Source organism: Rhinopithecus bieti, unplaced genomic scaffold, assembly GCF_001698545.2.
Source record: "Rhinopithecus bieti isolate Rb0 unplaced genomic scaffold, ASM169854v2 scaffold_35885, whole genome shotgun sequence".
NCBI lineage: Eukaryota > Metazoa > Chordata > Mammalia > Primates > Cercopithecidae > Rhinopithecus > Rhinopithecus bieti.
Genome location: NW_016815776.1, coordinates 1,090,474 through 1,105,715, shown reverse-complemented (window position 1 = coordinate 1,105,715; position 15,242 = coordinate 1,090,474). Strand labels below are relative to the sequence as shown.

The window sequence follows — 15,242 nt, the reverse complement described above, 5'->3', positions numbered from 1 at the left end:
TTTCTTAAAATTATGGAGACCGAGAGGCCCAAGGTTGAGAGTACAAATCTGGTGAGGTACTTCTTGCTGGTGTGGATTCTGTAGAGGTGGCATAGGGCATTGCATCATGTATTAACTCAGGTCTCTCTTCTTCTTGTTATAAAACTACCAGTCCCATTCCCAAGATAGCCCATTCATCTATTGACACATTAATATGTTAATCTATGTACAGATTAATCTATTCATGAGAGCAGAGCCATCATGAACCAGTCCCCCACCAAACGTCTCACCTCTCAATACTGCCATATTGAGGATTAAGCTTCAACACGAGTTTTGGAGGGGACACATATTCAAACCACAGCACACCTGTTGTTGCAAAGATTAAAGAAGGTATGGAATGTATATCCTCCACTGTAAAGCCTGGCATGGAAAGAATGAGGACTCATTAACTTTAACCCCATCTTTTGCATATGCAATGGCCCAGCAGAAGCAGACAGCACAGTAGTGCTCCATACAAATGATGTGGACTTAAAAGCTCTTGTGGTCTGAATATTTCTAAGGCTGAACTTACTTACTTTTATCTCCTCTAAGGCAGGTCAGAGCTGCCTGTTCCCCAAATGAATCAAATCAAATGTGTGACTGGCACATTTGTTTTCAGAGATACAGGAAGTAGGATAAGAAGAGGATATTTTTACATTTATTGAACATTGACTATGTGCACCATGCTGTTTAACATATTTTTAAAATTTACTTCTTATAATGATCTTATTAAGTAGGCATAATGCTGCTTAATCAATTGTTCCAGAACATAATGAATTAATGCAACAACCACTTACTGTATCTCATAAGTCAGCTGGATAGTTCTGATGTGAGCCAGGCTTGGCTGATCTTGGTTGAGCTTACCTGGGCTTGCTCATGTGTCTGTGGTTAGCCAGCCTGTAGGTCAGTTGGTGCTAACCAGCCTAGTGTGACCTCGGCTGGCTGAAACAGCTCAGTTCTACTCCATGCAGTCTCCTACCCTTCTACAGGTTAGCATAGGCTTGTTCTCATGTCAGTAGCAGGGATTCGAGGCAGGAAGAGGCAACATGCATGCCACTGTCCCACTGACCAAAGCAAATCATATGGCCTAGCTCAGAGTTGGGGTGGGAGGGCACATCCAAAGGAAACAGATTCAGAGAGGCATGGACAAGTGGCCATTAGTGCACTGGATCTACCACAATAGGCATTGTTATTACCCTCACTGGTAGAGGAGGAGATGGAGGCTAGCAATTTTGTGCCTGTTGGTCACTGGCCCACCCGCTAGTGTTTTTCTTTGCTGTGTGCTTTCCTGGAGATCTCTCCTTGGAGATGCTTTCTAATAAGCTACATTTCCCCCTCTTTCTCATTATTTGGTCTGAATTTGAAACTTCATGTAAAATTATTAGGATCAACCAAGTGATCTTAACAAAAGCCCAGAATAAGGACACCAAGGAGCAGTGCAGGTGAGTCAGGAAGATAGGTCTACTTATTAGAGAAAATGAAGGGAAGAGAGCAGATATGTGGTTGGGTGGAGCATAAATGGAATAAAATGAGACAAATTTACATTTCTCTTCCATTTTCTGGCTTTTCCATTTTGCCTGGGTCAGCTACCACCTTTCCATGCCATCTTTTCTAGATTCTGAAACCAACATCTGAGAAAGGCAAGGTCCTGGTGTTGGCCTGGGGCATTTACTAGATTTTTGACCTTGAACAAGGAAGTTACCTAACTTCCCTGAGCCTCTATTTCATTATTTGTGAAATGAGAATAATAGCACACATGTTGATTTGTGGGCTAAAGGAGACCTGAAGGTAAAGAGCCCCACATGGGTCTGAGCCCTGTGCAGCCCCAATGATTCACTGCTGTCCCCAAGCACATCCTGGTGCCTGAAATGCTGAACAGTTGGCTTTCACCACTGCAGAGGCTCTGGGTGAGCTGCCAGGGCAGCACAGGGAGGCTTAGCTGCAGGAGTGCTGTTAATGGATTTTATGGCTTTGTTGAGTAACTCAAACTACAGTTATTAATTAGAGGATGCTGTTTAGGCACTCTTGCAATATATACATTTTGTTAATTGATTTGTATAGGCTCATAGCTAGCAACATAAAGAATGTGCAGGACCATAACACTTACAAAGGATTGTAATTGCCTTTGCTGCCCTCTCTGGCTCCCCAAGCAGGGAACATAAGCTTTGAGGATAGGACCCATTCTCTCCTCTGTCTTTGGATCTCCAACGGCTAATTCAGTGCTCAGTGTCAGGGTGATATAGCCTGCCTAGATGCTCAGCAAAGGTCTTGAATCAATGACTAAATAAATAATGTTTGTTTCTATATTTCCATATCTACTTTATTTCCAAAATTTTCCTTATAAACTCTGCATTGTGTTTGACGTTGGCATTTCATTTAGGTAAATATGGTCAAGGATTTATTCTGAGTCTTTATTTATTTATTTGTTTATGAGTACCTTTGTAATCCTTTCACGGCCTAGAGATGGTTGAAGATGCAAAGATATGCACTGGCTCCTGCACTCAGGAAACTGACAATACTACATGGCACGAGATTTTACAAGGCATGACGTCAAATAGCCTGTTCTCAGAGATGTGGAGTGACAACATAAAGGTGGCAACTTCTTGCATGGCACCATACCGCAGGGAATTTTAAGTTTGCCTCCCCCACCCTCCCCGCCACTGCAGCCTCAGCAGGCCCAGTACTCCAAGTTTTCTGATCTAGCTGTTCTATCAGCTTCTAAGAGCCGCGGCTGCCCCTGCTTCTCGCAGATGACGCGGAGCCCGGCCATTGCCATCCAGGTCCAAGGCTGTCTACTCTGCCCGACAACCCCTAGCACCACTAGGCGCTGCTCTAGTGTGCGCCTGGCGCCCTCCCCAGACCAGTAGACGTAGAGCGCCCAGAGACCCAGCCAAGGGCAAGATCCTTAGCGACGCCAGCCAGTCCTCTCCGCCCAGATACCAGTTCAAAGGGCATGGCAGGACAGGGTCCCCCGCACCACCCCAGACGACCCTCAGGCCTCGGGTGACCACTTTCTGGGGGAGCCCTCCATTCCTTGCGGCAGCTTTTCGGAGAGCCGGAGTGGAGGCGCCGGGCTGGAGGGCTCCCCGCAGCCGCCCACCAGCGTCCTCTGGGGGCCCGGTCCCGACTGGGGCAGGAGGACCTGGACAGCGCCCCGGAGAGTGGAGATGGCTGAGGAAAGTTGGGGGTCGGGGCCTTGGGGCTGGGAGCGCCGAACCCGGCGCCGGTGCCCGCGTTCATGAATATGCACGAGCCACCTCCCTCCCTCCGTGACGTCACGGGCCGTCCCGGGGTGAGCGCCGGAGCCGCTCCGGGTCCGCGCCAGTGAGCGCGGCTGCTGCCGGCGAGCTAGCGGCGCGGCGGCGGCGGCGCTAGAAGCGCACCCATCGGGCACGGCGAGGCGGCCCACGGCGCGGCAGGCACCCGGAGGCGAGAGCCGGCGCGGATAGTAGGCGGCGGCTGCAGCTCGTTGGCGGCGGCTGCGAAGATGCTGTCTGGGCGACTGTACTGGGTGCCGCTCCTGCTGGCGCTGGGCGTGGGGAGCGGCAGCGGCGGTGGCGGGGACAGCCGGCAGCGCCGCCTCCTCGCGGCTAAAGGTGGGTGCTGGGGAAGTTTGCTCTTCTCCCAGGAGGGAGGCAGGGCAGGCTTGAGGGTGAAAGCGGCAAGGACCCAGGCTCACGCTGGATTTGCCCACCCTCCCTTGCCGCAGCTTCTGTGGCCTCTGTGCGCCCTGGATCCCCGAAGTCAGGTCCATGCGCCGCGGACCAGAGAGGTCCACCCGCGGACGCCGGCCCAACCCCTGGGCGGGGTCTGGGGGCCAAGCAGAAGGCGAGGTCTGGGGAGTACGGACAACTTTGAGGGTTGTCTGTGCCGGGATGGGAGCGCAGTGGGTGAGTTTCGAGCTCTGGTCCAGGGACGGCTCGAGCAGGGCGCTGGCGCGCTGCGGGGATAAGCAGGTGTCTGTTCCTGCCTGGCGGAGTGGGGCGTGGGGGGGAGGGAAGGATCAGCGGCAGTGCTTTCAAGGAGGGAGCCGGGCTGTGACTTGTCTGCCAACTCCCAGCTCGGGAATGGAGTGGAAACTTGTAGGCTCCAAGGAAGGCCCCGCTGACACTCCTCAGGCTCCCCCAGGGCGGCTCGGGTTCCCCGGGGAACGCGTGCCCTCTGGGTGGGCGGCGGGGTCCGGAAGAAGCGCTGGATGTCGGGCTCCCAGCTCCCTCTCCTACTTCGCTCTGGCTCCCGAGGACCGAGGAGCCTAACCTGGCACCACTCCCCTGCCCACCCTGTTCTTTTGAAGAGCTTGACCTCCCGCCCGGAAGGAAGCTAGATCCAAGCGAACGCCTGACTCTGTCAGGCGAGCCTGGAAGCCGGCGAACCCCGGACTTCGACAGCTGCCTGGGAGCGCCGGGAGCCCTGGGATGGGGGCCGGGTCTGAAACAGGAGGTCATGTTCTTGCAGCGGGTGGGAAGGCGAGAAAAGAGCAGAGCTGATGGGGAACAGTGGTGGGCTCAGGAAAGGCTGTGGCAGATCCTAACTGGGGCTCGCAGCTTAGTGATAACTTGTTGATTCTCTGCGCCGTTCATAAGTAGGGCGTGCGTTTGGTTTGTGGGCTGTGGCCAAATCTGCCAGGTGACAATGAGGGGTTACTTGGTCCCCAAATCCTACCTGGCAATCATCAGAGGACGGAGGGGTTTGCGCCTGTCAGAAGGTAGATTCCCTGCTAGAGACAGCCTGATTCGGACGCTGGCTTTGAACTACAGTTAACCACCAGCTTAGGGGAGGGAATGCCTATCAGGCTGCATTACTCTTGGAGGTTGGGGAGAGCTGGAGGCAGGCAGTTCGCCTTGTCTGGCCTTAGGAACTGGACCTCCAATAACTTAGGTATGATACATTTGAGAAGAACATGGGAGATTATGTTTATCGGTAATTTTTAAATCTTTTGGTGTCATCGTTTTGAAAATATTTTATAAGCAGCCATTCTATTTCTTTTCAGCATTTTTTTTTCTTGGTGTATACTTGACAGGCAGTTTTTATTTTTAGAAATGAGAAATTTCATGAGAGAAAAACTCGTTATGAAAATATCTCAGAATGCGGTAAAGAAGTGGCTGATATGAAGGGATCAAGCTGAGAGACTGTTGTTTTGGTGAAGACAAGAATAAAAAAACAATGAACTTCCAAACATCTCCCCCTCCTTTCCCAATATAGACACTTTGTTAAACAGGCAAATTACTTTTTTGGGGGCTGGGGGGAGGAGATTTTCCATCACTTTGTAGCACAGTAACTGATATAAGCAGATGTCTGCAAACGGAAGTTTGAAGGAGGGTGAAGAGCACACAGCAAGTGCAGAACAAGGAAGAAATCATTTGGGAAGAGGATCTGGTGTGAGTTGTAATAATGTAAGGCTGAGTTCGCAGGTCAGACTGGGGAACTTCATAGAGGTAAGCGAGAAAGAGAAGGAGAGAGATAAAAAAGAAAAAAAAAAACCCCAGACTTTCAATGATTCACCTTATGTGGATAATTATGTGCATTTTAACCAACATCCGACTTAGAACATATTCATTTCTTAGTTAAAACTAGGCATTTGTCAGGTCGGGCATGGTGGCTCATGCCTGTAATCCCAGCACTTTGGGAGGTTAGGAGTTCACCTGAGGTTAGGAGTTCGAGACCAGCCTGACCAACATGGAGAAACCCCATCTCTACTAAAAGAAAAAAAAAAAAAAAAATTAGCTGGGTGTGGTGGCACATACCTGTAATCCCAGCTACTCAGGAGGCTGAGGCAGGAGAATCACTTGAACCCGGGAGGCAGAGGTTTCAGTGAGCCGAGATCGTGCCATTACACTCCAGCCTGGGCAACAAGAGTGATACTCCGTCTCAAAAACAAACAAACAAACAAACAAACAACTAGATGTTTGTCTTTCCAGGGTAAAACATTTATTGGCCCTGCAGATTGAGAGTTAACTGTCTGAATTCCCCTTGTTCTCGCTTCTTTCCCCTTCCAACCACTGGGGGGCTGCAAAGAGCTCTGTTTGCCGCTGCCTTTTTTTTTTTTTTCCAAGACGTGTAATATTTGATTACAACAGAGGCATTTATTATGACACTTTAGTTAGTATTTACAGGACTGACTTTCCTTATTACAATGCACTTGTATTTTATGTTTCCAAATCATATGATCTCTGAAGAATGCTTGAAATAATAAAGCTGTATGTTTTATGTATAATGCACCCTGCCTCTGACTTTGCCATTTTTAAGGTTCATACCATTGTTATTCCCATCACACACACACACACACACACACAAAAATCAGGAAGGCATGTGAAGACTGAACAAAAAAATAGATTCTTCTTTCATACAGTTCTGTATTCATGTGTAGAAAAACATCGGGAGTCCGGAGTCAAGCTTTCTCACAGAGTTGAATGCACCCTCCAAACAATTGTCTGGAAGCATGTGCTCCCAGCTTCAGGCTGGTGTAAGATGTTGTGTCTGTGGTGCACAGCTTGTTCTGCCTTTGTGCTTCTTGCTTCTTGCTTTTGGGACTCGAGCAGTTAATCCCTGACAACTACAGAATCACTGTACTTTCAGTGTAGATATATTTCCAGTTTCAGAAATCATACAGTGGCCAGGCAATTATAACTCCTTCCCTTCACCCTTACATATTTTGGCTATTCAAAAAAGATAAATACTTCTTGGATTCCATGAAGAGACCAGATCACATGCGCATGTTCTGTGAGTAAAGCTGGTAAGGTATTGTGGACCCAAAGAGTTTCTGGAGGCAGAGAAAGACATGTCTTATCCAAGGGAAAGAAGACAATGCAATCTAGACAACACCTCAATGTTTGTGCTCAATTTGGCAAAATGTCAGTGGTCCCAAGACCTCAAGGACTTGGTACACAGTCCTTTTTAAGTTCCCAACATCTAGGCATAGAGGTCATTTGGAACAATACTCAAGTATAGACCATCAATTGTAGTGCCCGTCTTGTGTGCTGAGAGCCTGACTCAGTGCTCTGGAAGTTTCTGTGCCGGTAGCAGAAGGCCACCCCCCACCCCTCCCACCCCTACCTTTCTTTGAGGAGCTTCTGTTTTAGTTGGAGAGGGAAGATTTTTATGTGAAAATTTTAAGAGAGTGGCAGCAGAGAGAATTTGTCCAAAGTATGACTGTGATAGAGACACAGGTAAAGGAGATGGGAATGCAGAGACAAGGTTTACAAAAACAGCATGTAGTAATAGGTAAGGAGGAGGATGGAGCAGAATAACAACAGTGTGGTGTAATTGTAGTAATTTCAGTGTATGGAGTCCCTCTTTAGTATGTAACAGGCACTGTTGCTATTCCTGTTACATGGGCAATCTCTAACTCTTAAACACAGGCAGAGCCAGTGTTAGCCCATTTCACAGATGAAGAAACAAATTCTGTGACAGGGTAAATGACTTGCCAAGACCTCCAGCTAGAGGGGGTGGGACTGGGATGAGAATAAAAAGGTCACTATACCCAGTACCCCCTGTTTGTCAGACAGTCTTCCCAGTGGTTTTGAAAGCCGGTCTAGGGACCACAAGGAAGCTGAGCTGTTTGTATCTCTGAGTTACCCAGGAGCCCTTGTGGTCCCACCCACAGAAGAGCACAGTATGAGTGTCTAAGGCTGTTTAAAAGGGCATGCAGGTGAGGTGAGGGAAACGGACCTTGCTTTCACCATGGAGACCAGTGTTCTTGATTAGAGCAGTCACCTCATTCTCTCTCCCACAGATTCAAAAACCATCCTTGAATATTCCAGATTGTACACTGCATAACTTCCTGCAGGGACAAAGGTAGTGTGGAATTTTTATGGTGGCTTGTTCTAAATCATCTTTGGGTAAGTAGCAGGTGTCTTCTAGTGGTATAACAGAGTCATTTTTCCAACTGAAGCACAAATGCCAAAAAGCCCTCAGCAATGCATCAGAAAGTGTACTCTGACCTGCTGCCATCCTGAAACGCCTGTGGTTCTTGGACCGAAATGTACCCTTTACCTCTCTTGCACTCTCTGGGCAGCAGGCTAGTAAGTCACCTTCCTCAGCCCAATTTCCACTGTTACTCAAGACATGGCCTTCCATAAGGAACCTTCCTAGGCTGGTTACTGTTGAGTGACTTGCCTTGCTTTCCTGCATGCCTGTGTTTCCTTGTCTGACTCTAGTCCTCAGGGCTCAGAGACCAGTGCTAGAGGCTCATCCTGACTCTCCTGATATCTCCAGAGCCTGGCCTCAAGATGTGAGATGAGCAGTACACAGTGATTTGCTTGGTGAACACACCTGTTTGTAATCCCTAGTGTTGTCATTTCTTGACATAGACATTTTACATGTTTTCCTCTCTCCTGTATAAAGTAAAATTTGGGCATATGGCCAGAAAAACTTGAGTTCCATACCTGGCCCTACTACTTCCTAGTAGTAGTAGGAAGTTCTTGGACAACTTGAGCCTCAGTTTCCTCATCTCTAAAATGGGGAGACAGAGATCTACCTTGTAAAATGGTTGTCAGGATAGTGCTTAGAGAACACATAGCCCAGTTTGGGGCATGTAAAAGGCATAAATATACAATGACTAATTATTGATCACTTCTTCAGTTGTTTTAGTGTCTGAGATTTGGTGAATTTTTTTTTCTGATCACTTAGAAATCCAATATCTTTGTTCATATCTTTTCTCAGCTCAAACTGTTATCTCTGTTTCTCTGTTTCTCAGTCTCTCTCTGCCTCTCTCTCCTTGTGTGGATATGCACCTGTGTGTAAATATCATATCTAAATGTAAATGCACATGCATACACACGCATTTGGCTTGACTTGTTTGTAAAAAGACGTACTTTTTTTCACTCGTCTATGGATATCTTTGAAGCCAGGGCTCCATTTCATTCATCTCAAAAGCACTGGCACTTAGTGCAGGGCCAGCTCAGAGTAAAGGTCAGGAATATTTGCTATATAAGTAAATAAACAAGCATATCTCCATGTGCCAGTGCCAGAGGTGTGGGAGGTTCTGGTCTCTGGAGGGGAGCTTATGTGGTGTGATCTGCGTTGTAAGGAAAGATCCCATGTCCAGTTCATACTTTCCTCCAAGCCCTGCTACCCAAGAAAACAGAAAGGCATACTTTTTAAAGGTATTGACAAGCTTTGTGATAATACTTGTCTATAAGAAATGGGGTAACTGAAGCTATGATACTCAGATAACAGCTTGAAACACATTATTATTTTATTAGTTATTATCTGACCCATCACTAATTGGACCCTGTGAAAATGGTTCCCTGGGAAAGACAGGTTTTGAGGACAGACCATGGGGAAGCCTGAGCTGGGGAAGAGCACTGAGCTGAAGATCCTGGCACTGTGTAGGACAGAGGATCATGCTCTGAGATTTGGGAAAGAAACAGGCAGGAGGCCAGAGGGAGTACTGGTCAGAGGAGAATGGTTAGAATGAGAGTTAGCCCTTCCCGACATGCGCTAGGTCCTGTTCTCTAGCTTTTCAGCCAATTACTATTTCTCAGCCTCCTGTTATTCTCTGTGAGGGGAACAAAAAGATAAAAGCAAGTTCCAATTATCGAAGAGTTCACACTCTGTCTAGGGCAAACATTGCACATCACACAAACTATTGCAGAACTTGGTGACTTATGGGAAAATGGTAAATTGTGCATCACAGACGCCCAAAAGCCTTGCAGGAAAGGAAGAAGTTGGCAAGAATAGAGGTCAGGAAAGATTTATGCAGAAGGTAAAAGGGATGTTGATGGATGGGTAAGGCATTGGGAAGCATATGTCGGGGGCAGGGGTTTGCACTGGGCAGGTAAATACAAGGTGGTAAGAGTGATTGGCACACAAGCACAAGTGAAGAGGGAGCTCAGCCAGGTCAAATATTATTTCTGCATACAGATTCCAGAGCTAATAAAACAGTGAATGTTTATTGAGTGCGTGCTATGTGCCAAGCACTACCTTGAAGCACTTCATATATGTCCATTGGTTTGATCCTCATACCAACCCTATGAAGGAGGTAAACCTACAATCTCACTTTTACAGAGGAGTAAACTGAGTCACTGAGAAGTGAGGCAACTTGCCCAAAGTCTCACAGTTCAGAGGTGGTGAAACTGAGGTTACAAACTCAGAATAGACTGGGTTGCATGGGTTCCCCTCTTCACACAGGCTTACCTATTCAGAACGATGTGATGTCTGCTTAAGGAAGGCTCTGGGTGAGGTCAGCGAGGCTCTGCTGCCCTGGAAGGCGTTGCCTTGCTGTCCAAGAATATTTATTTGGATTTTACTTCAAAATTGCTGAAAGAGTTGGTTTCCCTGAAAACCTCACTCTCTGATTCACTTCTCCAAGTGAGCAATACCTGTTTCTTCTCATCCAGACAGCTTGAAGCCCTCCTCACCTCCTGTCATGCTTGGCCTCAAGCCGCGGAGGCAGCCATCTGCACTGTATAGTCCCAGATGTGTTTGCAGGGGTCTCCTATACCAGAAAGACTATCCCAGCTGGCTGGCCTTTGTACCGACAGGTCTTCTGTTACAGTCATTCATTTGGGTTAAATATTGCCCTCTTCTGACTCCATTTTAGGCCAGGATACACACTTTTAAACATGTTAGATGGCTAGATACCAAAGTGGATAAGAAGGGGATGTTGAGAGGTGTGCATGGCAAGGGCGGGAGGAGATCATGTAGGAGTAGCAGATGTCAGACTGTTGTTCGGGCTGCCTTTTCTTCTACTGTCATGGTAGGATTTTCTATATGGCCATTGTATTGTTCTCAGATACTCCTCTTACAGATTGGTAAATATACATTATAGGGCATATAGCAGCAGATCAGGAATCAGGACAAGGGGTCAGACTGTGCAGTTGATTGCAATCCAGCACCAGGGAGCCAATGTGGTGAGCTAGGTGACATTTTGGAACATGGCCACTTGAAGCCCATTTCTTTCACTACTGAGCAGTTTTCTAACTCTAAGGACAGGGAACTTATCTCCAATACTTTCTCAGGATCTTGCTTGTCCCGAGCTCAGGACCCTCTACTCACATCAATCCTCCCCAGAGATTGGCCAGAGATGCCCCTGATCAATACTTTTTTCCCTAGCTCACTTTGAGCCTCCTACCTCACCTAAGGCTTACTCAGTATCTATTTCCTTTAGGATGCCGCAGCCCCATATGTCCCAACCCAAGCTCTCATTTTTCCTCCAAGAATCTACTGCTTCTGCTGTGACCTCTGTTTGGGTGAAAGGTACATCATCCATACATTCACCCAAGCCAGAGCCCCCAGAGTCCTCCAGCATGCTTGTCTCTCCACAAATATCACAACCCATCCTTCCTCATGTCCGGTTTATTCTATCATCACCATCTAGAACTTCTCCTCAATTCCCATTGCTTCTGCCTTGTTTAGCATGTTGTGCAAATGAAAGCACTAGACTCTAATTTTGACCCCCTCTCCAACTCTCCCATTACACTGCTGTCAGGGTGGCAGCATATATGCCACTCCCACCAGGCCTGCAAGAAACTCCATCTCAGTCATGAATTCTATCTTTTACCCTCCACGCTAAGGTCTGTAAAGTTTTTGAGAATAGCTTAACACTCTGGAATTGCCTCAGATTTCCCTCCCTCACAGGTTATTACTGCATGTGATGCCCCTTGTCCAAACAGCATGGTGCCTTGAGATCCTGGGGTGTCTACTTCCACAGGCACCAGACCATACACCAGCATCTAGAATCTAATATTCATGCCACCTTCTGTAGCCACTTCCTCAGGAGTGCTACCACCATCTGGGGATGGGAGCTGTAACAGGCTACCAGTTCCCATCCCAGAGGAAATCAGCTCGTCTCAGTTTTAGGGTGGGTGCATCAAAGCCACCCACCACCAACCTCTCCCATCCCTAGCATAACCTCAGTTAGGGGCTCGGGCATTCACAGAGCAAAGACCAGGACTGGAGGTATCTTCGGAGAACTTCTGCCTTCACCCTTGCCACCCAAACCTCCTTCTTAGAACAGGCAACCATACTCCTTCTGACAAACCTCTCCAGGGAAGCCCCAGACCTCCCAAAATAGATCCCAAGCTCTCCAGCCTGGCATAAAAGTCTCCTCTGTCTTTCACCCACCAGTCCTTTATTTCCCCTGTCAGGGGTCCCATTGCCACCTGTCTCCCAGGGTGCCCTTGGAGGGGGAAGTGCCCTGCTCACCTCTGTATGACTGTTGCCCAGCACTGTCCGAGGCCCAGAGCGAATGCTGAGTGTTGGGGGCGGGTGACTGGTGCTAAGGCGCTGCTGCCCGCACTGGCTGCAAATCCTGCAGGGCTCTGTGCCCATGTACCTTCTCCCGTCAGCACTGCTTCCTTCCTTTGGTCATGGGGAGGAGCTGCCCATCAGGCCATTCCCTTTTAGTTATTTGACTCTCTGCCCAAATCAACTTGCAGCATTTGCTCCTCAGTGGTTTAAAATACTCGGTTCTGCACATGAGTCAGGAGAATATTCACCACCTTGAAATGTATTCAACAGTCAGGCCGGCAGATACCAGTGGAGTTCTCACTCAGAAAGTCTGTCAGTGTTTTTCTCATTGCTTCTGAGAATGCTTAATTGGCTAACGTTTGACTTATTTCTACAGAATCACTGCATCAAATTGTCATGTGAAAATTGCCAGTTAAAAAAAAAAGATCATTTTTGTGACTTCAGCCACTTTGCATTTCTATGATGTCTGCTGTATTATATAGTTAGATAAAACTTTGGAGTCTCAGTCAAGTCTGACTAGAAAATCACTGTGGAGTATCAAAGAAAGGTCATGGTCTCCAACTTGTGACCTAGATCCACTGATGAGCTGTGAGGTTCAGGGCAAATCACTCAGCCCCTCTGGGTCTGTGTCTTTATCACATGCAGAAAGGACGCAGTGGCACCACCTCTACCCAAGAAAGTTCTGAGTATTCAAATGGAAGTGGCTCTGGATGCCTTTTGAAAGGATAAGGTGCTTACAAAAACAAGGTGGTCACATTTAAGAAATCATTGAGACTCAAACTCCAAAACAAAACTCTCCATCTTTCTTTCTTTATACCGTCTTATTAATTTAGTTAATTGTATTTTCAGGAGAAGTTTGAATTTAGTGTGAGTCTCTTCCCAGTTCTCTGATGTATAGCCTGCATGTGTCACACAACTGGTGGTCACCATGGTTACATAAAAAATGCAGTGGTTGCAGGCCCATCAATTTTCAGGAAGAACCAGTCAAAACTGTTAATATTATGTCAAGCTGATGTGTCGTTTTCCAATTTGCATGGATAGCTGCATTGCAGCAAATTAATTAAAACAGATAAATGTTAATCTAATGCATGTCTCCTTGTAATTAATGAAATATAACCATTACAGGAGTGTTTGATTTATTATTTTAATTTATAAAATGCTGAATTCTCCTATAAAGTTAGTTATAGTAATAGGAAAAGCTTACCCATATATAGCATTAAGAAAAATAATCACATTTCTATAAATTAATCACTCTCTAAAAGGATATAGTTCATTAACACTATGAACTGAAAGTGTTGGATGTAAATTAGATTAACCTTTTTAGTGACACTTCCATTTATATTGCACATTCTCTTCAAACTAAAAGCACTTTACATATATTAATTCAATTAACCCTCCCCAGACCCTTGTTAAGTAAGTACATATATCAAAGTTGGTAGGGAGGAGAAATGAAACCCTTCAAAAATACTGAAATCCTGGCCTTAGGATGTGTGATTTATGATTTCCTCTGCAGCAGTACAGTTTATCCAGATTTATATGGCTTGAGAACATGGGTACATATCCATGCTCTCTCTCTCATGCTGCCAAGAAACCCTTAGGATGTCACTTCATGCCTGAAGCTGGAGATGCTTCTGCCTGAAGCTTAGGCCAGATGCTGTAAGGAAAATTCTGTTTTATTTAATAAAATGCACCCCAGCAACTCTGGGTTTGGTGGTAGACAGGGCATGTCCAAGTGGGTATGGGTGGCTAGACCTTAGTGCCCCATTCAACAACCAGAGGGCCATCGTCCCTTGGTCTTGCTGCTATTCCACCTCTACCCTCTTTACTTGATCATCTGGAGGCTCAGGTCAGACTGCAGCTCTTGAACAAGACCTTGCGATGCTACTGGGAGGAGAAACAAGGATCTGCAGGGAGGTAGAGCTGGACATTAATCTTCCTCAGCTGGGGTCCCTCCTCAGACTTGTCTTGGTGAGGGGCAGAGGCTGCCGCTCCCTCACCTGCTGAGATGGAAGGCAAGGATCAGCCAGAAGAAGACCTCACTCTCCATTCTGCCTAAAAGCCTGTTTCTCAAGGAAAGTTTCCTGAGTGAGGATCTGAGTCTTCTGCTGTAGTGTGTCACTAGGAGTGCCCCATCTTTTATGAGGCCATGCCTCTTTGGAGCACTTACCATTATTGCTCAGGCTTCCTGGAAATAACTATGCACCTGGAGAGAGGAAAAGGATGGAAGCAGTCTTGCATTATAAGAGCTAGAAGACTCAGGGGAGAGACTACAAATATTTCCTTAGTTTGTTTGTATATGTGTTTGGTGACTTGAGGTTCTGAATGTTCATTTTTCCAACTCTTTCTGCTCCTTAAAGTTCTCAAATGCACAAGCACTCTTCTGGGGGCAATGTCACACTATATTCCACAAACCAGTCTTCTTTGAAATAGAGTGCATCTCAGATAACAGCCTGCCTTGTAGCTGATGGTTACAAACCTACCAAGAGCAATGGCTAACCCAAAGGAATGAATCACTGATGATAAGACATGAAATCTAGTGTAGAAGAAACATTTTAGAGTGTTTGCATTCTTCTCCCTGACTCTGCAGTTAGAAAATTTCTTACTCTGGTCCTCCCAGCCAACATGCAAGGGCAGTTTAAGCCCACATTCTTAGAATCTCACCACATTGTACTCTGCCAGTACTTCTTGGTGCACATCTCTTTGCTGCATATTGCCCTAGCTTCTCTCCTCTAAGTACTGCCTTCCAGGGATTAATAATTGGGACTTAAAGCCAAGAACTAAAATGTTATCATTCAGGAAACTCACAAAGATACTGGAGAGTGAGAAAAAATATTCACTTTTCAGTTCATGATATTCTAAGAGTTTTCTTTTTTCTGTGATGCTTTTATTTGTGGGAGAGTGGACCATCATTTGGAGTAGGAAAGAAAGCTAAAATTACTCACAACTAGAGTAAAAGAATGTCATAGCTAAGACCCTGATTTCACCTTCCCAGATTTATTTCTGTTGTTTTTTTCTCCCAAAGGAAAACCAAT

At 46.5% G+C, this 15,242-nt stretch overlaps 1 protein-coding gene across 1 annotated transcript in view; it reads left to right on the top strand.

Annotated features, from left to right (window-relative positions):
• The first annotated feature begins 3,347 nt into the window (after nucleotides 1-3,347).
• The window catches only part of CLSTN2 (calsyntenin 2), a 634,893-nt gene continuing 622,998 nt past the window's right edge, over nucleotides 3,348-15,242 (top strand). The window contains exon 1 of the mRNA XM_017853677.1: nucleotides 3,348-3,614. Coding sequence (XP_017709166.1) covers nucleotides 3,506-3,614 — 109 coding nt within the window. The 5' untranslated portion in view covers nucleotides 3,348-3,505. The remainder of the gene's footprint in view (nucleotides 3,615-15,242) is intronic.